General features: G+C 33.8%; 2 protein-coding genes across 5 annotated transcripts in view; one reads left to right on the forward strand and one right to left on the reverse strand.

Moving 5' to 3' along the window:
• LOC127064071 (uncharacterized protein DDB_G0287625-like) overlaps nt 1-18,838 on the forward strand; it is a 42,413-nt gene extending 23,575 nt beyond the window's left edge. For 3 of the 4 annotated variants that reach the window (XM_050994599.1, XM_050994607.1, XM_050994616.1), the window contains 2 exons: nt 12,779-12,981; nt 14,924-18,838. In XM_050994599.1, coding sequence (XP_050850556.1) covers nt 12,779-12,981; nt 14,924-16,627 — 1,907 coding nt within the window. In that variant the 3' untranslated portion in view covers nt 16,628-18,838. Of the gene's footprint in view, nt 1-5,882; nt 6,072-12,778; nt 12,982-14,923 lie in introns of those variants that run through there. The other variant, XM_050994625.1, reaches the window with a different exon arrangement.
• Nucleotides 1-23,609, reverse strand: part of LOC127064233 (chromatin assembly factor 1 subunit A-B) — a 113,990-nt gene extending 90,381 nt beyond the window's left edge. The window contains exon 1 of the mRNA XM_050995012.1: nt 22,828-23,609. The gene's annotated coding sequence lies outside the window, so the exon portion shown is untranslated. The remainder of the gene's footprint in view (nt 1-22,827) is intronic.
• Between the last annotated feature and the right edge of the window lie 1,315 nt (nt 23,610-24,924).

The raw sequence follows: 24,924 nt of genomic DNA on the forward strand, positions 1-24,924 counted from the left end.
GGGAAGTAGAGAGAATCAAAATTTTTCCTTGTCGACCGTTGAAGGTCCTTCTCCCTTTTCTCTTTTTATTTCTCTTTCTCTCTCTCTCTCTCTCTTGTTTTTTTTTTTTATTATTTATTTTCTTACCCTCAGAAATTAATTTTTTTCTAGCTCACATACCCTTGTACTTAACTATTATCGAAATCGCAACAAATTTTAGCACAATGGACATCCCTATCCGATTTTTCATCGAACGAGATATCTACGAGTCATCGTTGATCGATTTGTCAGAAACGTTTTAATAGAAAACGAAGAGAGGAACGTTATTCGATGGGACACGCTCTCACTTTCGAACGAATGTCTACAGATTTCCCCGTTTCTACCCCGTTTTGTATATAATACACATAAGTCACTATTTTGATCTTCTTTTTTGAAAACTAATTTGATATTTCTCGCGAGTCATCGAACGTTCATCAATCGATAGTCAATTTCATTTTGATACGTACATACTTTATTATATTTAGACATACGTATTCTTATTACATAGAAGTAATAAGAACTCTCTTAAAAGTAAAAAAAAAAAGAGAGAAAGAGAGAGAGAGAGAGAGAGAGAGAGAGATCTCGTTCGTATCGAAAAGTTTCCACCGTGCAATTAGATTTTCCCACGGAAAACTCGATGTTTATCCGTTCGCAAGTTCTCACTTCGAGATGAGAGATTTCGTTTCGTTCAATTAAGCGCTCGAGTATTCGAGAAACGCTTGAGGAAACACATGTAACGAGAGAGTATCTACATGAATGCTTTCTCTGTTCCTCTCCCTTCTCTCTTTTTCTCTCTATTTCTCTCTCTCTCTCTCTCTTTCTCTATCTGTATCTATCTCACCGTTCATCTTTTCGCCTTTCTTCAAGCTTCTATCTCTCATAGCCACCGGCAATTCCAGTCAAATGGATAAGAGAAGACTTTCTTGATAATATCCATGATGAACGTTGGATACACGAATATAAATCGTATCTTTGAAATAACAAGAAAAAAGAAAGAAAGAAAGAAAGAAAGAAAAAGAAAACAAAATAGAAAAGAGAAGAAAAGTACTATTCCTTTTCGTACGACTTCCTCGAGAAAACGGTTCCTTCTCTCTATCTCTGTCTCTTTCTCGTTGCAAGGTGTCTCACGCAGGATACACAAAAAGTCATATGCGTAGTAACGGGCTCACGTGTGATGGCAAGCTTTGGCTCCGATAGAACACGTCTGCACAATGCTCGTCGTTTATTCGTACGAAGGGTGCCAAAATGTGTGAGTGAAAAAAAAAGAGAGAGAGAGGGGGGCTGTAGAAGGATCCAAAGCGAGATAATAATAAATGACTTGAGCGAAGACGAATGCGCGATTTACATGAGAAGATTGATGACCACGAGAAAAAGGGGATGCCTATAGTTTATCTGTCTTTCTTTCTCTCTTTCTCTCTCACTCTCTATCATCGTCGGCTGGATTATTTCTTAACCTCTCTCCTCTCCCCTTTTTCTGCATATCTTACTTTCGTGAATTCACGTTATCTGGTATGACTTTGTAACTTTATATGTGTTCGCGTACGTGTGTTTCTTTTTTTTTCTTTTTTTTTTACTCTCTCTATTTCTCTCTCTCTTTTTCTCTCTATCTCTATCTTTCTTTTTTACCTGTTAATGATCATAGAGAAATAATCTTGACGTGTCATCTAGCACCACGATCTACCGCGATCGAATAAACCCTATAGAATTTTAATTAGCTTCGCTTAAGCGAAACGGTGATAGTAGTAATTTAAAAAAAAAAAAAAAGGAAAGAAAAAAGATCTTGTCGCTCTATCTTTGTCAAATTTTTTTCCATTAACTTCGACGATATAGACGGTGACTCTGCTGACCCACTTTAGCTCCAAAGCGAGAGCATATCTACCGGGTGTCTACGAGTGCCTTTGACCTTTTCCGTACGATCGATCCCATGTAAAGACCTTTTACCTTTTCCTTTTCATTCTTCTTTTTTTTTTTTTTATTTCCGTTCCCTTCCATCACGAAGGAAGATTAACAGAGAAAGAGAAAGAGAGAGAGAGAGAGAGAGAGATACTTTTCCTGTTCATCTCGATCGTCAAGAAATTTGCCGATCGACCGGACGAAATCGCTGGCCATTTAAAGGGCAGAAGGGAACATTTAAATTCTATGTTTGCGAGGAGGGGTCGGTTATGGCTCGTAAAACGGGAGAAACGAAATCGAGGAGAAAATGATTCTATCGCGTTACGTTTGAAAGATATGTATTCTTTAACGTTCACGTCGAACGAGGTCAACAACGTCGATAACGAGTTTCGTGCGAGTCTTGTGCAACATTGTGCCGTTTCAACGGGGTAAAACGGCACAAAAACGCTCCCTCGTACTACGTCTGTCTAACGGTTTTCAAGCAAGTGTAATTATCACTAACGAACGGTTTGTTTCGACTAGCGAGATAATGAAAGATCCGACAAGTTGTACAATGTCTGTAGAATTCTCACAGTTTTAGCGAAATTCAATTTTTCTTGTGTTTAACAGTAAAATTTCTATCTAAAATGATTATCTTCAACCCTTTTATAAGTTTACGTCGTATATAACTATCACGTTATGTAAACGTGTCTTATTTCATTTTTTCTTTGTTTTTTTTTTTTTGAATGAAAATTAAATAAAATTAATCATTAGTTTATTATCCAAATATTAATGTTAAGTTTAAATTATAGTACTTATAAATCATGTTATAAGTTTCATATTATTTCTTTTTTCTTTTTCTTTCTCTTTTTTTTTTCCTATAAAATGAGTTAATAAACAAAGATTAACGTTTGATGAAATTAAAATTATACTTATTGTTAGTATAATATCTAATCGTATTGGTTATAAATTGAAATATTATACAATTTCTTTTCTCTTAAACTATAACAGAAATTTGCGTTATGGAAGTATATAATGTAGTCATGCTAGTTAGAAATTCAATATTATGTAATTTATATATATATATATATATATATATATATATATATATATATATATAAACGCGAGCACAAATTGCATTATGAAAATATAACGTAGTCATGCTAGTTATAAATATAATATTATATAATTTCTTTTTCCTTTTTTTTCTTTTTTCGAAGATGAACAAAAATTCCATTATGGAAGTACTCTATGCTAGTCACGCTAGTTACAAATTTAATATTATATAATTTTATCTTTTAAAGCAAATTTTGTTCTTCTTTTTCTTCTTCCATCTTTTTCTTTCTTTCTTTCTTTTTTTTTTTTTTAATTGCACTACGAACAACAATTAATCGTCACGTTGAAAAACTAACGTCGATCTTTAGTTATTTTTAAAACGTACAATAGATACGTTTCCTTTCTCGAGGCAAAACATATTTAATCGCTCCGTTAAAAAGATTTCGAAGAAGTACACTTGTATCTCATTCCTCGTCTTCCGGTGTTTCCCGGTAGCTCGAGGGAATGCTTCCGGTCTCGCGACAAGTCTCCTTGGTCCAGCGCGCTCACGCACGCGCCTTTGTCACTTTCACATCGCGTTTCACCGTCGTCAAACATATCCTTTTCTTTCTTTTTCCTTTTTTTTTTTCCCCGTGGCTTCCTTCCGCGTATATCAACTGTTAAACGCGATCGATCAAAGCGATCAAATTATTGTCGGGAATATGAAGAAAATTAATCTTATGGTAATAATCTTAAGGCAACGGTAATAAAAAGAAGAAGACGAAGAAGAAGAAGAAGAAGAAGAAGAAGAAAAAAGAGATGTAAAAGTTCATCGGGAAGCTTCAGCACATTTCGTTCGTCGTTCGTGATACATACGTAAGACGTCACTTTCTATAACACGCTCGTCGAACATAATCATGAATAATTAAAAAGCTTTCGAGCGAAGATATCTACATACATACTTACATACAGCGAACAAACTCGATCTTGACACGACAAACGATCTGTGGGTATGCACGCGCACGCGCGCGCTCACGTTTATAAATACGTACCTGGCACGTTTCGCGACCGAAACTCTTCTTTGGTCGTTTTCTTATCCTTTTTTCTTTCTTTCTTTTCTTTTTTTTTTTTTTTGCTTTTACTTTTTTTTTGCACGTTCTATCAACGTCTACCGTGACATCCAAACATTCTAATCCTTGAGACTTGCAAAAAGATTTCGTGAGAGAAAGAAAGAAAGAAAGAAAGAAAGAAAGAAAGAAAAGAAGGAAGATAGGTATAGAAAAAGGAAAAGAAAAAAAAGAAAGAAGGAAAGAAAAGGGTGTCTAACCCAGTAGCAGAAGCAGCAGGAGCAGCAATAGTAATAGCAGTAACGTGTTGCTGGCAGGCTGCGTGGAAAATCGAGGATATTCACGAGGATCGAGGGTGTTCATCCTGATGAGCTCTCGCGAATAAATAATTCATGATTCTTTCGAGGATAGATATCCTCCTTCCTTGGCTAAAGAATGACAGAGATAGACAAATAGCAAGAGAGAGAGAGAGAGAGAGAGAGAGAGAAGGAGAAGGAGAAGGAAAGAGAGAGAAAGAGAGAAGCATGCGCATACACACGTAACCAGGAACGTAGAGAGAACGTTCAGGGCGGGGTCCTGTTTGGTCAGGATGATGCGAAAGGACTGACAGGAGGCAGAGGAGCGTGAAGGAGCGAGGTGAAAAATGGACGACTGTTAAACGGGATTTTAGCGTGTGTTGACCGAGGCAACGGTACGTGATGTAAAGGAATACCTTCGAAAGAGAAAGACAACGCAAGAGAACGAGCGAGTTTCTATCCTTTTTTTTCTTTTCTTCTCTCTCTCTCTCTCTCTCTCTCTCTCTCTCTCTCTCTCTCTCTCTCTCTCTCTCTCTTTCTCTGTCTCTCTCACACTCTCACTCTCTGGTCTATCTCGTAGTTCGACCTTCCTGAATCGATAACGCGTATAACCTTCAATCGGCTCTTTTTCCATAGAAATCTATCGACTAGTTTAGGAAACGGACGTCATTTTGTTCATCGCTAAATGATTAATTATCTTTTGTCCTCTGTGATACTTTAAACGTCTATATATCGTGTATATATTCTTATTTTTTTTCTATGTCTTTTATTTTTTTTTTGTTAGTTAGATTATTTTCTAAATTTTGTGGAAATTTTCATTCGAGAAGGATCATGGAAAAAAGAGGAACGAAAAGAGAAAAGGTTTGTAAGCAACTGTGTATAAAAAAAGAAAAGAAGAAAATAGAAAGAAAAAAAAAAACGAGCGTCACCCGTTAGACGCGCAACGTATTTACGGTCTTTATCAACGGGATCTGAGGAAATAAACGGTTTCCTGAGTGAAACGTGCTGTCGCTACCGGTGCTGCTTTTGCTCGGTGTGGGCCAACCATAAGGGAGAGATAATAAAAACCGTCGCGAGGGAAACTGTTAAAGCTGCGTTCACATTGTAATATACGTATGTGTGTAGATACTATTTTTTTCGTTTCTCAGATCAAATAAATTATTCATGAACGTTGTTAAATCATTTACTTTCTCTCGAATTAGATTTAAAAAAAGAAAAGAAAAAAAAAAGGAAAGGAAAACAAGAAATAATAATAATAATAATAATAATAATAATAAATTAAAAAAAAGAGAGAGAGAGAGAAAAGCAAAACAAAGAAATTATAAATCTTCGTAGAACAATCATAAAAAAGATTTCAATCTTCTCCGGTCGTCTTTTCTTTGAAAAATCGTTTATCTACGTAATTTGCTTTAATCGCGTTATCTTATCGCAGCAACTTTACGAAGTACATAACCGACGATAACGACGCAATCCGGTACACACGCTCGTCGAGATAAAACGCGGTAATTACGGAAGGACGAGGACGTTAAATAGTCTCGTCAAGAGACACCGCCATTGGAAATTCGTTTCTCGAGACTTTTACGAAAGGGAAAAAAAAAAGATACGAAAACTACAAGACGGCGCCGACTAATAGCCATCGATTGTGTTGGAGCATCGGGCTTCGATAGTTTTCCCATAGGAAGAAGCATTTGATGGTGTGAGAGACAAGAAGACGAAGTGAAAAGAGTTTCCGTGATGCGACACGTCATTGTTCTTCGCTCGCATTGTTTTCTCTGATATATGCGTATGGGAATTTTATTTTAACTTTCAACAATTTTCCTTTTTTCCTTTTTATTTATTCTATTCTTTTTTTTTTTTTTTTGTTACTTTCCCCTTAAATCTAACAACGATTTTCGATCTAACAACGACTACCATGAGATTAGAGATATATCAGGAAAAATGTCGCGAGTACGGGAAGAAGACGAGGGGAAAAAAAAATGAATAACAAAAAAAAAAGAAAGAAAGAAAGAATAAGTTCGAATTTTTCAACGTTTCGGTCCTCTTTTTTCTTTTTCCTTTTTTGTTCTTTTTTCTTTCCTTCCACGATTAAATGTAAATATTTATGAAATTATTAATTTGAATTTCGATGTGTAGAAAAGAAAATGTGCTTCCGGTTTGGTTGGTATGTTTCATAAACACGCCCCGATGCGCGCGACGAATATGCGACTGAATGCGTTTAGGTGCCTCAGCTTACTCTCTCTTTCTTTATCTTTCTCTCTCTCTCTCTCTCCCTCTTCTCTTTCTCTCTTTCTCTTTCTCTCTTTAAACGGAACTTTTTAAAAACAGCAGGATATGCGGGCCTCCCAACGACACGGTTTATTTATGGTGCGTCCACACGTACGACATAGAACTTGGCCTTCACCGACGGTTTTTCGTCCTTTCGAATGATTTAATGGATCGTGAGAGTCAGCCTACGAGGACTCTTACGTTTCTTTTTTTTTTTTTTTCCTTTTGACTTGAAATCTTGCTTCTTTCGTGCCGTCAAAGATCGAAGGGGAAAAGCCATCCATCCGTGGACACTTTTCTTTCGTGGTAAATTTCACGTGAACGAAATTGTTCGACTGGAAAACGTTCTACGAGAAAAATATAGATAGAGAGAGAAAGAGAAAGAAATTTCTAATAAACTGTAAATTTGTTTCAAACGTTTATAATAATTTTCTCGCGTTGGATAAGAGAGACTGCGTATGATAAAGTTAAAAAAAAAAAAGTGTGTGTGTGTGTGCGTGTTTGAGGGCGTGATCGTCTCGGACCACGTAAAATAAAGACTCTTACGACATTAATTTATATATTTATATAAATTATTTATATGATATTAATTTACATATAATATATTTGAGTAATATTAATTTATTTTTATATAAATTAATGTCGTGCTTAATTTATACATATTTTGCTATACAAATTTATATAGAATATAAATTTATATTTGTATATAATAAATTGAATTTTATATCTGATAGGATCGGTAATATCATTTTTATTTTTATATTTGCGACTATAATCGAATTTGGACGGTGTTACGTTTTGTCATTTGCATGAACATTATACATACGTACATACATACATACATAATCGATTATATGTATAATCGATTTTATTTTAATCGGGTTTTCAAAAATGTGTAACATTTCGAGCCTCTTAATGATTAAATCCGCCAGGAAACATGATAATGAATTCTGATATATATATTCTGATATTTCTTTTTTCTTGTTGTAAAAATAAATAAATAAAGACGTACGAGTTAATTATCATTCGAATTACGTTCGATGTAACACAATCGAGTCACGTAATAGATGTAATTGACGCCGTAATACTCGTAGAAGTAACATTAACTCGAAGCATGATTCACGTTCATCATTCTCCTCCCATTCACGGAAAGAGATTCTCGTGTTAGGATTAACGCTTATTCTTATTAAAGAAAAAACCGACCTTGAACCTAATGAGTCAGGCCAATAAAAAAGTTGATTACTGATTTACTAGGTGATAATCATTAAAGCACGTGAAATGGTTTAACAATGATTTAACATTGGATTCGTCGAATTTTTGACTCATTTCGGAGAAAGACAATTCCCTTGCAGAATTAATTTTTCAAAGGGAAAAAAGGAAAAAGTATTACAAAAATTATGATACAAATATTCTATCTGAAAATTAGTCTTCGAGCGAAGAAAAATTAACTCATCTTTGCATATTACATTATTATCATTGTTATTAATTATTAGTATTAATAATATTTGTTACTATCATTAATATTCCATATTGATTATGTTTAGCTATCAGTATGAATATACAATATTAATTATATTTAATTATTATTATTAATTATATTCGATTTTAATAAATTTAATTATTATCATTATTATTAATAAGATCATCGATTATTAATCTCAATATTCGACAAAATATATTTTTAGATAATTAACCCGTACGAACAATGCACACATTTAAAATAAATCACAGTTGAAGAAATCAAGAACACTCCGAGATTTTATTTGTCACTCGATTCTCTCTGGTACAGCCTTTACGACTTTCTTATGGCTATTAGAAACGGTGTCGGATGTATTTAACGCTCGCCACAAAGACATACAGAGAGAGAGAGAGGTAGAGGCCATCGGTGGTTAATAACTAGATCACAAGAGTCTTTAGAATCTACTACGGTGGCCGTCACACCCGCGGATTTCGCAAGTTGCATTCTCGATTGCTTTAAGACAAAAAGAAACGAAAAAGAAAAAAAAAGGAAGTAGAAAGAAAGAAAGAAAGAAAGATTAAGTATACACACACACACACACATACACGTGTACATGCATACACACTCTGCTATTTCCGCGAAACGAATCCGGAAATTAAAACGACGTCGTTCCACATCGCACGAGTGTAATTATTATTAGAGAGCCGATACTATTAGCTCGTTGTGCATGCTACTAATAACGTCGCGGACTACAATCTTGAATATATACGAATCGCCATCTATAATTACCCTTCACACCACTTTTCGATGATGAATGTTATTCGTTTTATGAGTTCTAACTATCTCGTAAACTCTCTTGCTCTTATTTATCTATTTATTTATCTAATTATTTATTGATCGAGAGAATATTAGAAAAAAAGAAAAAGGTATATATATATATATGTATATTCAAAGTCTCGTCTTGTTTTTTCTTTTTCGTTTCTACGATCAAAAAGGAAAAAAGAAAAGAAGAAGAAAAAGGAAGCAAAAAGAAGAAAAGGAAGAACCAAAAATAAAAAAGAGAACAGTCGTGTATAACTACGAGGGCGTACTCTCGATAGATAAGGACAAAAATTCATAGCTTCGTCGTAATCGACGCTTTGAAAGATAACTTTAACAAGAGCGAAAAGAAAAAAAAAAAAAGGAAAAAAAATAAGAGAAGAGAAAAGAGAAGCTTCCTTGACCGCACTGATAACGCCGTGTCGTGTGATTGCGAATACAACTGTTAAGCTTGTCAGACGTCGTTCAGACATGGGTAATTTCTAGTAATAGTTCTTGTTTAGGTACTTACTTGATATGCCGTCAAAAATATTATAGATTGCTACTCTAATAATACTTGATTGTCTAATCGAAAATATTGAATTTATTATATAGATATGATTCATGAGATTTTTTTTTTATATTGAAATGAATATTCTATTCGAAATATTTAGTCGGATAAATGCAAAAGTAAAGGATCGTATGTTTTAGATAGATCAGTCGTTTAAAAAAATGATCGATCTCTCAGAGAATGATCTATATAGATCGAAACGATATACGTTGTTTATCGTTCTGTAGACAAAAATCAAAAATTTCCAAAGGAAGATATAAAAAATCTTAGATCGTGAAATATAATTTATAATGTTACCTATAACTTTTACTCAATACATTAATTCATTGTTAAAATCGAAACGAAAACAAGTATTCAAATGTCTGTTGATACTAAAAATAAAAAAAGAATTAATAAGATTGAATACTTGAGATCTTGTAGTTGTAACGACCAAAGAAGACTATAATAAAGAAACAGGAAAAGTTATTTGATACTGTTATGAAGAACTGTTATTTAATACTAATATATAGAATCGTTAGAAATAAATGCAGATGCATATTCTGAATTCGATTTAAACTTAATACGACGAGTAAATATAAGTTTTTACGTGTTCTACGAACTATGTAATATGTATTGAATTATATATATATATAAAAAAAAAAAAAAAAGAAAGATAAAAGAAAAAACTTTGTGTAAATACAAAGTAATTATGATTTTTTTTTCTCTCGTCGGGTCATTAACTAAACAATTTGCGACAGGTTGATCAATATTTTAAATCGTAGGAACAGGAACAGAAGAGAATTCATATGACCTCGTCACCTATGTATATACATAAGTGATTCCAAGAATGCAGGTGAAGGACCTTTAGATATTCTCTTATGCATTTTCTATCTGGCACGTTTCTTATCGTCGAGAAAAATTCGAAAAATCTCAACGTTCACGTTTACACCCTTTTCGTTAAGTATTCCCCGTTATATACCACGTTAGTAAAGAATTCTTCATAAATTTAAAGCCGGTTAAAAGCGATCGTTTATGCAAATATAAATTATAAATTATAAATTATTCGTCGAACTATCTGAAATGAAGAAAGAGATAAAAATTTCGAACGAAATCGTATTAATTAAAATTTGTAAATAATGATTTATATTATTCGAGATAACAACACGTTTCTAATCACTTTAAATAAATTCCACGCCGAGAGTAAAACTAATTACTCATCTGGAATCGAGTCGAGTTAATCACACGAGAAATATATGTCATAGATTCGAACTAGTGGTGATAATCGAAGAAATTGAAAAGCGATCTATGGTAGAGGAAAAGTGAGACGTCGAAGTAGGTCTCGGTTTAATCTCGTTCGATCAGTTCGATACTGTCGCATAACTCGTCTCGCTTGTTAGATGAGATATATCCTATCTCTTTCTTTTTCTTTCTCTCTCTTTCTCTTTTTCTCTCTTGATGATTGGACTTTTATCTTCGATCTTACATTTATCAAAATGTCTATTGCAGTTTCGATTTCTTTCATCTCGATAAACTAGACAAACATTTATCGAAGAAAAATAAAGAGGACTGAAAAGGAGAAGATCGATTCGTGTGTTCATTCACTCTTTTCGTTATAAAGAAAGAAAGGAAAAAAGAAAGAAAGAAAGAAAGAAAGAAAGAAAGAGAGACGGATATAAAGAAAATAAAATATCGAAAATATAGATGCCTTCTTACGAAGAGAGGCGAGGCCCTAATCTAACTGGTTCTTCTCTCTTCTAGTATAATTTAACCGGAATGGCGTATCTCAGCGGGAGAGATTAGATCGGTTACTTTATCAAACGAGGAAATTGTCGAGGCTTAAGGACTCCTCCTCTCTTCGTATGGAACGCCATAAAAAGACAAGAACGACAATCTTGTCCGTCTACATAAACGTAGAAGAGTCGAGACGCCGTTCTATTTTTATCTTAAAAACGACACGAAAATAGGAATCGAGCAAAGAGAAAGAGACTTTAGCGGCCATTATCAAAGATCTTCTTTTAACAGACCCCTGACACAAATTTATATACATATATAGTATCTAAATATATAAATGCATATATACATACATGCGTGCATGCGTATATATGCGTATATATACTAATAAACAAAAATTGCTTTATATTCAAACGATCTTCCATATAACTCGATGTATATATTATGATAAATCTTCAAACTATTAAAATTAGACTTCAAAATCTAAAAAATGTGATTAAGGAAATTCAATCTAAGTAAATAAATTTGTTGAATTTAAGTTTATCTAAAATATATATATATATACATTACATGTCAACACATACGCACATACACACATTCTCTATAAATTTAAATATATACATATGTGTCTATGTATATATAATTCTGTATAAATTTCCATTAAAACATATACATATATACAAAAAAAATATATATATATTCAAGCATATGTATGTTCATACTTCCACATATGCACAGATACATATTATACATATATACATATTTATATATGTATATAATTATATAGACACGTAGAAATGAACGAAAGGGAAATAATATTATTATAACAACATGTATCTCATTCGCTTCGTTGCCTTTTGTACGTTCACTCCCACGCCTTTTGATAGAATGACGTCAATCTCTCGATTCGTTGACCTTATATATATACGTCCTCTCTCTCTCTTACACTTTTTCTCTCTCTCTCTCTCTCTCTGTCTCATCATCATCATCTGCTCGCTTGTTCGATGAAGCAAAAGAGCGAGAGAGACAGAAAAAGAGAGAGAAAAAGAGAGAAAGAGAGAGAATGGTGAACGAAGAAAACTCGTGCATCGGAGTGAATCAGCGTCCGTTCTGCAGCTCTCGCTTATTTCCGCTCGTAACAAATCATACGAACGATTCGTTTAAAATATCCTTCCGTAGTGGACCGCGATGAAAGAGAGAAAGGAAGGAGATACGATAGGACCGAACTTTCTTTATAGAGGATGTCTCGTTTTAATTAGAATTATGTGTTATATATATATATATATGTTTACAAGTACTTGCTGTGATACTATTACGAATTAATTAGATATCCTCTATTGAAACGAGGCTGGATTCATTTCAAGTTACTCCATAGAGGGTGTTTCGTTTTAATTAGAATTATGTATATTTATAAATACGTACTTGTTGTGATATTATTAAGAATTAATTAGACATCCTCTATTGAAATCAGGATGAATTCATTCGAGATAATAACGTTAATTTTATTTCCACCTAAATAGCTCTCTCTCTCTCTCTCTCTCTCTCTCTCTCTCTCTCTCTCTATCTCCCTCTCTTTTTCTCTCGTATCTAACAAACAAGGACAGATATAAATCCGTAGGGATTTAATGTTAATCTGCTTAGCTCGTATCCGATCGAATCTCATTAGTCCCTTAATTTTCTGTTACAGGGGAGCTCTACGTCGAAAATCTGGCTGAGAGGAGGACCGTCTTGATCAGGATGGGATGGTTGTGGGTCGAGGGTACTTCAATGAAGTTACCCCTAAGGGCATTGAACCTTCGTCAAGCGGCATCCAGTCTTTGTCAGCCTCACGCTCTCGCCCTTGGATTTACTCTGAGCAATTCTCAGGGTCATTCGCTTGCTACGTTTTGGGTAAAGAGAAAAAAATACACACACCTACACATATACACGCGTATACCCACGTCCGAACACGAAAAGAACAGTAAATTCTTTCAACTAAGGATTCTGAAGTTGGTTCGAACTTTGATATTGAAAATCGTCTTCTTAGATTAAGATTGAAAGAGAGAAAGAGAGAGAGAAAGAGAATGAAAGGGGAAAGATAGAAAGGGAAGGAGATAATTCTGTGCAGAGTGCGATGTAAACGGCCTTTATCTCCGGCACGATCCGTTTCCTCGACTGTAAACACTTTCTCGTGGCCGACGGACTCTAGGTTCCCGTTTCACTGAACGCTGCAACTTCTAATTATGGCCTAGCAACGTCGCCCATTCGATTTCTAACTCATTATACAACGTTCCTTCTGAGAAGCCTTGTTCTTCATTACAAACGTTTAGTTCTGTCTACTGAGTTAACACCGCTTCCAAATTTCTGATTTGGCCGACTTGACTTTCTCTTCTTTTCATGTTTTGCATAGGAGACATCTGTCTTCTTTCGCGAATTTCGAACTTTCGATCGATCGACGAAATTTCTTTCTCTCTCTCTCTATCTGTCTCTATCTCTTCCTCTTTCTCGTTAAAAATTTTTTAGTGAAGAGAAGAGAGTCTCCTACACACTCTTACATCAAAGAAATTCTTTTAATATCACGATCAAGTCGATAATTAACGGAGAGTAGAAGAATTAAAAAGAAAAAAAAAAGAGAAGAGAATTCCTTTTTTTTTCTTTTCTTTTTTTTTTTTTTTTAATGAGTTAATAAACAATATGTAGGTTCCAAGGATCATTGAGAGTCGTGCGTGACTTTATTTGAAGCGTATGCGATATCGAAGTATTTAAATAAGGTCAGTAGGCAAGGTCGAAATCGGTTTATAGCTGATCTGGATAGTGGTAAACGGACGCGTGGGAGTAAAGCTCGCCACTCTCCCATGACCCACCATTGTCAAGGAGTCCCACCATCTTCGTTTACCGCCTAAGGAGATCCTTACTTCGCTCGTTTTCCTTTAGTCGATCCAAGGACGTAGACGATCTCGTATGTAGTCGACGATGACTGGCAGTTCAACGAGATCCTCGATCCTTTGCGATATATAAGACTTTTTTTTTTCTTTTTTACGTGGTTGCCTGAAGGAGATAAAATAAAAAAGGAAGAAAAAAGAGAGAAAGAGAGAGAGAGAGAGAGAGAGAGAACTTTGTCCTGTTAATAGCTTATATCTGAAAGTAAAAAAACAAGATGGCGGATCTTTTTCCAGTAGATAACAATCATCGTTTCATTCGAGTACCATTCTTTTCTTGACGCATCATTTCCGGTTGGTAAAGCAAAGAACGAATGGTTTAATAATTAGAGGTCGTTCGCAAGGTCAAAATGTCACATCCGTTCTCTACTGTATTTTTTCTCTCTCTCTCTCTCTCTTTCTCTATCTTGAAGATATAAAACGTATGAGGATGCAAAATTAGCTTGACCAAGATATATCTTTCCTCTTTAGAAGAAGTCGTAGAAGTTAAATTCCCAAGCAAATTCTAGAATGTCGTCTCTATGTTAGAGCGAACCGCGACGACTTTCGAATCGTTGAGCGGCGAAATCGTGCGTCGTGATTCATCCGTCGTTTTTCACGAATATATCTCTTATCTATCTAACTCTCTTCCGATATCTCTTCCTTTTTTGGCCGTGTCGATAATTCTTTATCGTCGACCGTTTGCTTAATTATTTTTCTAATTAAAAGTTAAAAAGGATATATATATATAGAAAGAGATTGTAAACAGGTATCCTACTTATTTGAAAAAAATAAAATTTAGATATATAAATATTTATAACGTAATTTCTTGAAAGACAAGAGCCCAGCGCCTCAATCTTTGAATACATTAATAATAATAATAATTGTAATAATAATAATAATAATAATTTATCTTATCCTTTTTGTTTCTCCAGGCCGACACAGAGCCGATATACTGGTCTTGGGTGAAAGCGATAGCGGCAGAGTTGGTTAGACAGACTCCGTTTCGTGCTCGAAGATGTTTAAACTTCCTCGAAATCCTGACGATTTGTCCAAGAAATCCAGCACCGTTTCCGGAGAGTCTCGCTGAATCGAGAAGACGTTCACGAAGCGAGCTTCGTTGTTGGCCAATCGAGTCGCCGATAGAAAGTAATTCGAAAAATTCAACGAGCATACTCGAAGAATCTAGGAGAAGAGCTAGAAGCGAGTTACGCGGTTGGTCGAGCAGTAATTCGAGCGACGAGGATAATTTAGGAGAATTTCGTAGTATACCGGCGATAATAACAACGAAGGATCAAACAGTTACGAGAACTTGGGGTTGTAGCGAGAGTAGCGAAGGTAGCGACGACAGTCTTCCATGGGGAGGTGGAATTTGTCGATCAAGCGTGGACTCCGTCGATTCGACGGTCTCCATGTCGGAACCTGAGACCAAAGAACAAAGGATACAAAGGTACAAGGAAACACGTAGACGAGAGAACGAAGCAAGAAGTCGTCGTGTTTTGGAAGAAGATGCTAGGAGACGAAAAGCGAGAGCTGAGGAGAACAATAACGAGCTTCCAAAAATATACGGACCGAGAAATAGATATTATTCCGTGAACGACAACGACGATCTTCTTCAACGATCACCGAAGAAGGAATCACCAAGTGTTACCGAGTCCAGCGAGATAGTTAGAAACGAAAACGTTAGATTACCACCTGTCAAACCAGTCGAACCTTTCACGGTTAGATTCGAAGAGAATGAAAGACCCGAGGATGATAATAATAATAACGATAGCAACAATAATAATAATAATAACAATAATAATAATAATAGTAATAATAATAGTAATAATAATAATGGTATTGCTGGAAACGATCAAACGCGATGCAATAACAACACCGTTACCAATGGCATATTAAGGACCGATGCGAATAACGAACGAAGAAGTCGAGCGAGAGAGAGGCGAATTTTTCGTGAGAAGGGTCAATCTCAGCAGGCGCAACAAGTAACCAGTAGTAACAACGTTGAGAGTTTGCAAGAACGAAAGGAACGATTGGCTGCGATATCATCAAGAATACCGGTGCCTCGTCAGTTGTCTCAAGGAAACGAAAGAACAACTACCGGTAAATGCGTTACGAGTTCATCGTTGATGGATGGTTGCATGAGTTTGCCTAGATCTTCAACGACAACGGCTCTATCGATAATGAAAGAACCACCTTGCGAGGAGGACGTTGCCAGACTCTTGGAAAGGTGTCAGAGGGTCGATCATTACGTACCGGTTCGTGAGAAGCTTACCTTGTTTGAATCACTTTCGAGATTAGGCGGTCGATTGGCCAGAAGTACGGAGGATCTTGGTAGATCAGAATCTAAACCGAGTCCAAGAGGAAAACAACGTGCCAGATCTCTTCACGATTTAAATCGTGGCGCTAGGTCAGTGCCTGTACGTGAAATGTGCCGATTTTTCGAAGGTGATCTACGTGACACAGGTCAGAGCAACGCCGTTAATAACAAATACTCGACATTGACGAAACCTTCAACTAGATTCAGCGATCCACCGACCCCAACTAGAAACACAACTTGGAAGGATAACTTGATATCCAACAAAAGCGACGCACCATGCGTTAGAACGTCTACGAGGAAGAAACATTATGCGAAATGATCGTTCTCGCGATAATAATTATTGCTTAGAAAGAAATAAAAGGATGACGTGTTCCTCTTGTTGTCTCTTTTCTCGAGGGAAGGAACGGAGAGAAAGTCTCTCGGTTGCGTTTATTTCAACGGAGCTTTCAACGATTCTATCGTTTCGTACGTACTCGTATACGATTGTCCGATAAGTTATGACATGAAACTTATGTTATAATAAAGGAGATCGAGTCGATAATTAATAACATCTGAAATAGGTAAGAATTGTTTAATGGTAAGAGAATGAAAAATCTTTTCTATACAATATCCAACATAATTATTATTTCACGCTTTAATTATATCAAATTATTTCAGATGACATGATAATTATCGATAATCGATATATATATATATATATACACATACATATATATACATGCATACACACGCATATATATATATATACACACACCCAATTTATATCGAATCGTACTATTTCTTTAAAACATAATAAAAATGTCTGAAGATAATCGGTTCGAAACATAAAACTCAAAAAGAAATATCTCGTTTTATATATATATATATATATACATATATATATATACATATATATATATATACACATATACATATACATATATATATACATATATATACACATATATATACATATGTGTGTGTAATCGTGTACGTTTGAAAAAAAAGAAAGAAGAGAGAAGAAAAAGAAAAATTCAAAATCGATCGAAAGCTTATCGATTTTATTTTTCGATTGAACACGAGAGAGAACTTCCTGTGAGAGAGAAGAGAAAGAGCAAAGATTTGAGCTCGATCTCGAGCTAAGATTTCCCGTTGAGAGAGACGGGAAAAGAGTAGAGAAAAGAGAGGGAGTGGAGGGGTTAGAGGGGGGTGAGGGCCGCGGATGAAGAGGGTGGGGGTGGGGAGGGGGAATCAGGGAAACCGGTAATTTACGTTCACCGAGCGATTGCAGCAATGTCGAACACCTGTGTGGACAGCGCTGCTCTCCACGTATAACACGTTGATCGCCTTTACGGTCGACTTCTTTAATTATATTTTTCTTGTTTTTCTCTTTTATTTTTCTTTTGGTTGCCTTCGTGCCATTTTTCTACGTAGGATAAACGTAAGATACTACGAACGGGATTATTTTCTCGAATGGGAATAACAAACTTAAAGAAGAAGAAGAAGAAGAAAAAGAAAAAATGGACGAATCGATATCGTCTCGTATTTCGTCTAGCAAATTTGGAACATCCGCTTGTTTGATTACGTTACAATAAGGTTCGCTACACTATTACTACTACTACTAGATACTGTTACTATTACTCATACATCAACGTCGACTTCCGCTTATTTCCAATCGAAATGATCATTTCCGTTCTCGTTTCTCTTTCCCCTTCGTTCTCTCTCTCTCCCTCTCTCTCTCACTCTCTCTCTCTCTCTCTCTCTCTCTCTCTCTCTCTTTTTCTCTGTCTATTTATCTGTCTACTTATCCGTCTGCCTGTATGTCTGTATTTCTGTCTGTCTGTCTATCTGTCTCTCTCTTTCTCTCTCTCTCTCTACCTTTCTCTTTCTTTCTCTCTCTCTCTCTCTCTCTCATAATTTTGAACGCGATCGAATTTCACTTTCCTAAAAGAACCCCTCGCAAATTTTTTGAAATTGTAAAAATATTTCGTTGAAATGTTTTTCATGGGTTGTTTGTTTATAAATCAACGATTGAAAAAAATTGATAACGATGATGACAACGTCGTACTTCCTTTTTGTTGTCCTTTCTTGTCATATATATATACATATATATATATATAATTAAAATAATAATAATAATATTAATACGTGTATATTCCTGTTTCACGTTTTCGAAGCAGTCTTAAACGATAGGTATGATACTGCTTGATACGTAAACTCTATAATGGAAGAAAAAAAAAAAAAGAAAAAAAGAAGAAAAATGAAAAAGAATTCGTATCGAAATTAAAAACTAAGATCACCGTCTCATTCTCAAATTTTTTTTCGCGATTTTGTACATAGAGTTTTTGAGTTCGCAAGTCAGATTTATCGTTGTCCCTTCTTGCGATTCTCAACGAATGCGTTTATTTATTGAAATTTGTTTATTAAGATTCTCTCAAATTGTATATCGTCGTTCGAGATCGAGGATATGTATAAATATGTATGTATGTATGTATGTATGTATATATATATATATATACATATATATATTTATATATTTATATATATATATATTGCAATGGTAAAAAAAAAATTAAAAAAAAATAAAAAAGAATGGAAAAAGAAAAAATAATGATATAATAAAATATAAAACTGATAGAAAAATAAATGATAGAAAAGAAATTTGGGAAAAGATCCTCGATCTTTCAAGAACGATTCTCGCTCTCTTCCCTTTGTTCACGTTGTGTACGATCGAGAAATGAATAATATATATATATATATATATATATATATATATATATATATATATGTCTGTTTTGTATTGTATTTTTTTCTTTCTTTCTTTTTTTTTTCGTATATTTTTTGTACAGTTCGTTAAATATAATTTCGAAATTATCGAGAGCAGGCAATTAATTATCCTTCCGACGGGAGGATAACTTATTTTTTTTCTTTTTATTTACGCGTGTAAATTGTTAAAAAAAATTCAAGCTGTATGCACTTGGTGGTGTTGGTGATGTGAGAAAGAAAGGATAAGAAGAAAAAAACAGCAAAAACTAAAATTAAAAAGAAGATACGAAAAGAAAAAATACAACAAGGAAAGAATAATAATGTTACAGGACGAATGCACGCTGCTGTCCGATAAGAAAATGAAGAACAACTATAATAATTTAAGAATTAACTTATTCGTATTTCGTTGATTCCTTCGATTGAACTTTCGAATGAAACATTTGAGATCCTTCGACGAGGACGAATTTATCCTTTCACCCATCTAACCCACCTCTCTCTTTCTCTCTCTTTCTCTTTCTCTCTCTTTCTCTCTCCCTCTCTTTCTGTCTCGATCGTTGTAAATCGAATTTCATGGGTGCTTGTAAATTCTAGTCAGAGATCGCGATTACGAACGATCGAGAATTAGATAATCAGATGAATTTCTTTCTTTCTTTTTTTATTTCCGATCCTTGACATCTCATTCATAGAATATACGATTACGAAAAAGAACGTATCGATCTCTCGTACTTCGATATTTAATTATACCAATCGATAATAAATCAATCAATTATTGACAATAATATTGACTGCAAAAAGATCGTTATGTTTGACAATAATTTCATTCATTAATTATCGATACATTCATTACGAAAATACTCGATCGATTCGTAAAAATAATCGATTATTATTCAACCACTCGTCGAATGATTTCCTCGTAAATAAAAATAAAAAACATACGTACATACATAGACATAGCACGCACCATTCTTGTAATTTATCTCCTCCTCTCGATAAAATAATAAAAGTTAACGTGTTTCCTCGATCGTCGAACGTCGTTTCTGAATTTGTATTTACGTTTTGTTGTAATAAAAGGGTCGAGTAATGAGCGTTACGTAAAAGCATTTGTTAGAAAGTGAGCACGAACCTAACATCTCTTTTTCTTTATCTTTCTCTCCTTGTCTCTCTTTCGCTTCGTTACAATTCTTTTTTCCAACTTGACTTTTCCATTCCTAAGTTGTCCTTACCTTCGGCCACTTCACGCCACGATGAAAAAGAAAAGGAAGAAAGATAGAAATAAAAAAGAAGAAGACGAAGACGAAAAAGAAGAAGTATTAGAAGAAGAAGAAGAAGAAGAAGAAAACGAAGAAGAAGAAGAAGGCACTATGGCAAAAGAGAACGCGTGTTGCTAATTGCAAGATTTTCGCAAGAAACCGAGCTCGAGGTTGCGGAGGCGCGCGATGATTTCATGAAAATATACACGTATATTGTATACTGTATATGTATATATATATATATATATATATATATATATATGTATATATATATATATGCGTGTATATACATTTATATATACATGTATGTATGTATGTATGTATGTATGTATTTATGTATGTATATATACACACGGGATAAACGAAACGCGAGAAAGAAGAGCAGGTAGCACAAAGTGTTTTACGCTGTCGTCATTTTTCATAATAATTTTTTGATGACTGTGATTAAGTACGGAAATAAGTGGAATCGTGATCGCAGAAAAAGAAGATTCTCGCTTCTCTATTCGAGAAAGCTTAGGTGACTTAGAATTTCGTCGACATTGACTCATCTTTTCGTGTGGTCCTTTTTCTTTTCTTTTTTAAATTCAATTGACCATTAATTTCTTTTTCTGTGTCTTTCTTTTTTTCTCTCTGTTCTTTTTGTATCATCCGATGACCGAATATAGTCATATTACACGTAAGAAGATCCGTTCATCGTATACATTGAACAAAGATTTATATAGGTGTGTTGTACGTATGTATACATATAAAAGTTTTATGGACGTGCAAATTATGTATCCACGCAGCTGGTTCGATTGTATTCGAGCCGTGAAAGGTAAGTTCGTTACGGCTATTGTTCTAAAATAATCTAATGTCCGTAGAGAGAGGTATTAGCTATATACAAAGATACCTATGTATGTAGAATTTACATCTAAATGGAACTATACATGGGGTGAAATTTTTTCAAGTATTGTAATTTAACCATTTATGGTCTTGCATTTCAATACTATAGCAATTTACGTTCAAGTAATTTATATATACGTACGTATATGTAAAGATAAAATCTGATTAAATCTATACATATATATATATACACCAGGGTGGTCCCCGTAATAGCGAGCATGATTTTTAAGGCGCTTACAATAATCTGATAAAAACGGACCATGAAACTGAGAATAAATTACAATAATAGTATTAATTGCTCAAACACTTTTTTGTCGATAAGAAAACAAGGTTATCTTAATTTTCCTAAATGGAATCATAGTGCTTTTTTCTTTTTAATAATAATGCAGAGTATAGTCAAACAAATTCGATGAAGGTATAGCGTGTTATTTTAAATTATATCACAGCTCGAAATGAACGTCAAAAAAAAAAAATGTAAAATTTATTAAAACGTAAGTCTTCACTAGCAAGGATATTCATTAGAAACGTAATAAAATACTAGTTAGAATGATATCGATGGAACAAGATCGAAAAGAAATTATTAGGATCGAATGCGATCGAATAAGATCAAAGAAGATCTAATTGGACCGAATAAACCAGGATAGGATCGAATAGAATCAAATACTATTGAGTAGGATAAAATAGAATCGAATAGGATCGAATAGGATCGAATAGAACCGAAAAGGATTGAATTGGATTGAATAAGATAGAATGGATCTTACTTGGTCCTAATCGATCCTATTGAATTCTATTCGATTCTATTTTGTCCTATTCGAAGAACGTATTCGATCCTATACGGTCCTAATCGATTCTATTTGTTTCTATTTGGGTTTATTCGATCCTATTGAATCCTATTCTGTCGCTCGATCTATTTAGTCCTATTTGGTCCCATTCGAATGCTATTCGATTCTATTTGCTGCTATTCGAATCTATTTGATTCTATTCAATTTTATTCGTTCCTTGTCGAACCTATTCGATTCTATTCCGTCTTATTGAATTCTGTTTGAACCCATTCAAGCCTATTTTATACCGTTTGATTCTATTTGATCCTATTGGATCCTACTCATTCTATTTAGTCATATTTGGTCCTATTGTTTTATTCGATCATATTCAATCCTATTCGATTTTATTCCGTCCTATATATATATATATATGTTCCTATTCGATCTTCTTCGACTATATTTGATCCTGTTCGGTCCGATATTTAATCTTATTGCTACCGATTTGATCCAGTTTAATTCTATTCTATCTATTCAATATCCTATTCCTTCCTATTCGGCCCTATTCGATTCTATACGATCATACTTGGTCCTATTTATTTGGTTCTATTATTTATTACATTATTTATTTCATTCTATTGTGTCCTTTTTTATCCTATCCAGAAATCTATTATTAACGATCGGTAAGACAGAATTCTTCTAACATCGACTTAGTTTGGTCGACCACAAAAGCAAGAGGTTATTTTTACTGAACTACCTAATTGTAATGCGATAGCGAATCATCTCTCAATATCTTTAACGTTGTCATATTTAACAATGATCGATTAATTACTTGTTAAATTTACAACAAACAAAGATAATCAATTCTTTTATTTATTACTTACCATTTACGAAGTTCTTCGATGCCACCGAAGTATTCCCAACTTTTCTTTAGATCTCTATCGTTGTAAAATCGATTTAGAAATCGATCGTAAATTATCACCTTGGGATATTGTTAAACACATCGATGATATGATCTAACAATCTTTATCACTCTTTTATTTCGTTTAACAGATCAAACTAAGCCACACTATTTTTTCTCTCCTTTTCTCTTTTTTCTTTTCTTTTTTTTCAGAACACTGCGATTTAAGCACTGTGGTATTGAACAATAAAATAAAACACACCAACACTGATTATGATTATTCACTTTCACTCTTACGAGTAACACTCCGTTATATAGAAATATTATATATTTATTAAGTAGAAATTAATTCGTACGAAATGACGAAATCGCGAGATTATATGTTTTAAACGCGGCCGAACGTAACTTGTAGGTTATCTCTCCGAGATACCACGACAAACTAATATTGTAAACGAACGTGAATAATTTTTTAATCTAAGTTTAACGCGCGATACATTTATTTTGTCGGATCTCCGAGAATTTCATTTTAATGGATTGTAAATAGTCGAAATTATGAATCTGTAAGAAAGCCGATCTATCTATAAGAAAAGTCAATCATCCGACAAATAAGAAAGGCAACTGATGCAACTGGTGTAACCGTTGAAACAAATGACGATTGTTACGCATGCGCAAAATGTAATACTATCTCTTTCTCTGTCTCTTCCTCTTTCTATCTCTCTCTTTCTTGTATTTTCTGAGTTTATACCCGGTTACAAATTTCTTCGTTAATAAGACTAATAAGATAATGATGTGTAATGTATCGATCCAAATAATTTATTGATAGCATGTAATGATATAAATTAATATTAATAATGAAAATGCATAGCAATTTTATAGAATTTATGTCGAATGAAATAAAATAATAATCTATGATGTCGATGCCTAAAGGACGTATTTTTTTTTCACCCATTATGTGAACGACCGTTAGCGATATTATTATGATTATAAAGTAAAGCTTATAACGATCTTTCAAAGCCATAAAAGGAATTCCAATGGTTACCAACATAAGAAAAAAAAATATTCTTTGGAAAGATTACAATTTCAAGAAATAATTAAATTATATTTTCTATACTTTTTTTTTTCCTGCAATATTATTCGATTCTGATAGCTATATTTTAATTATTGCTTTTATTTATGAAGTTGTTAATGCGATATGCAGTATTTATCAATGCAATGTTAAAGTAACGTTGTTTGTACTCATTGAATTTGTTTTGCTGTCCTGTACATTATTATTATTACAAAAAAAAAAAAGAAAAAAAGAAATTCAATCGTTCCATTTAAAAAACGATTGGTTATTTTATCGAGCAAAGAAAAGTATTTTATGAATTATTATTATTGTAATTTATTGCCGATTAGAAACTTAAATTTCTGTTCATGAACTTTTCTTTTGTCAGATAATCATAAATTAAAAATTATTCTTATTGTTATGAGGTCACTATACATACATACATACATACATACATATATATATATATATCGTATAAATCTAAACTTCTAAACATTCTAATATCATATATATATATATATTTATATTATAATATATATATATATATATATATATATATATATGATATTAGAATGTTTAGAAGTTTAGATTTATACGAGTAGATTTGCAAGGAGAAACGAAGTTTACGGAAGGCGTGCATACGAACATTATATTTGGAATCCGTGTTTATGTAACAAAGCAGCTAGCATGAGTATATAATAAAAACGTATTCCGTTTATTTACATGTTCCTTTTACGCGTGGCTAGTCGCATTAGATCGACGCCCACCTCGGCTCAGTGTAAATCAGCTGGTGCTGCGTGCCAATCCACTTGAAAACTTTCCAAAGAATTAGAAACGTGACTTTTATGGGAGAATTTTTATATCTTCAAATTTAAAAAGCTTACATCTGATCCGATCTGATCTGATCCGATCCGATCTAATCCGATAATTTTCTTTTTCATATTACTATAATCGTCTCTTTCATTACGATACTATTATGACACGATTATGACAATTTTTTCTTTTCTTTTTTTTTTTTACTTTCATTATATTTAA

The sequence above is a fragment of the Vespula vulgaris genome, chromosome 1 (assembly GCF_905475345.1).
Source record: "Vespula vulgaris chromosome 1, iyVesVulg1.1, whole genome shotgun sequence".
In the NCBI taxonomy this organism is placed as follows: Eukaryota; Metazoa; Arthropoda; class Insecta; order Hymenoptera; family Vespidae; genus Vespula; species Vespula vulgaris.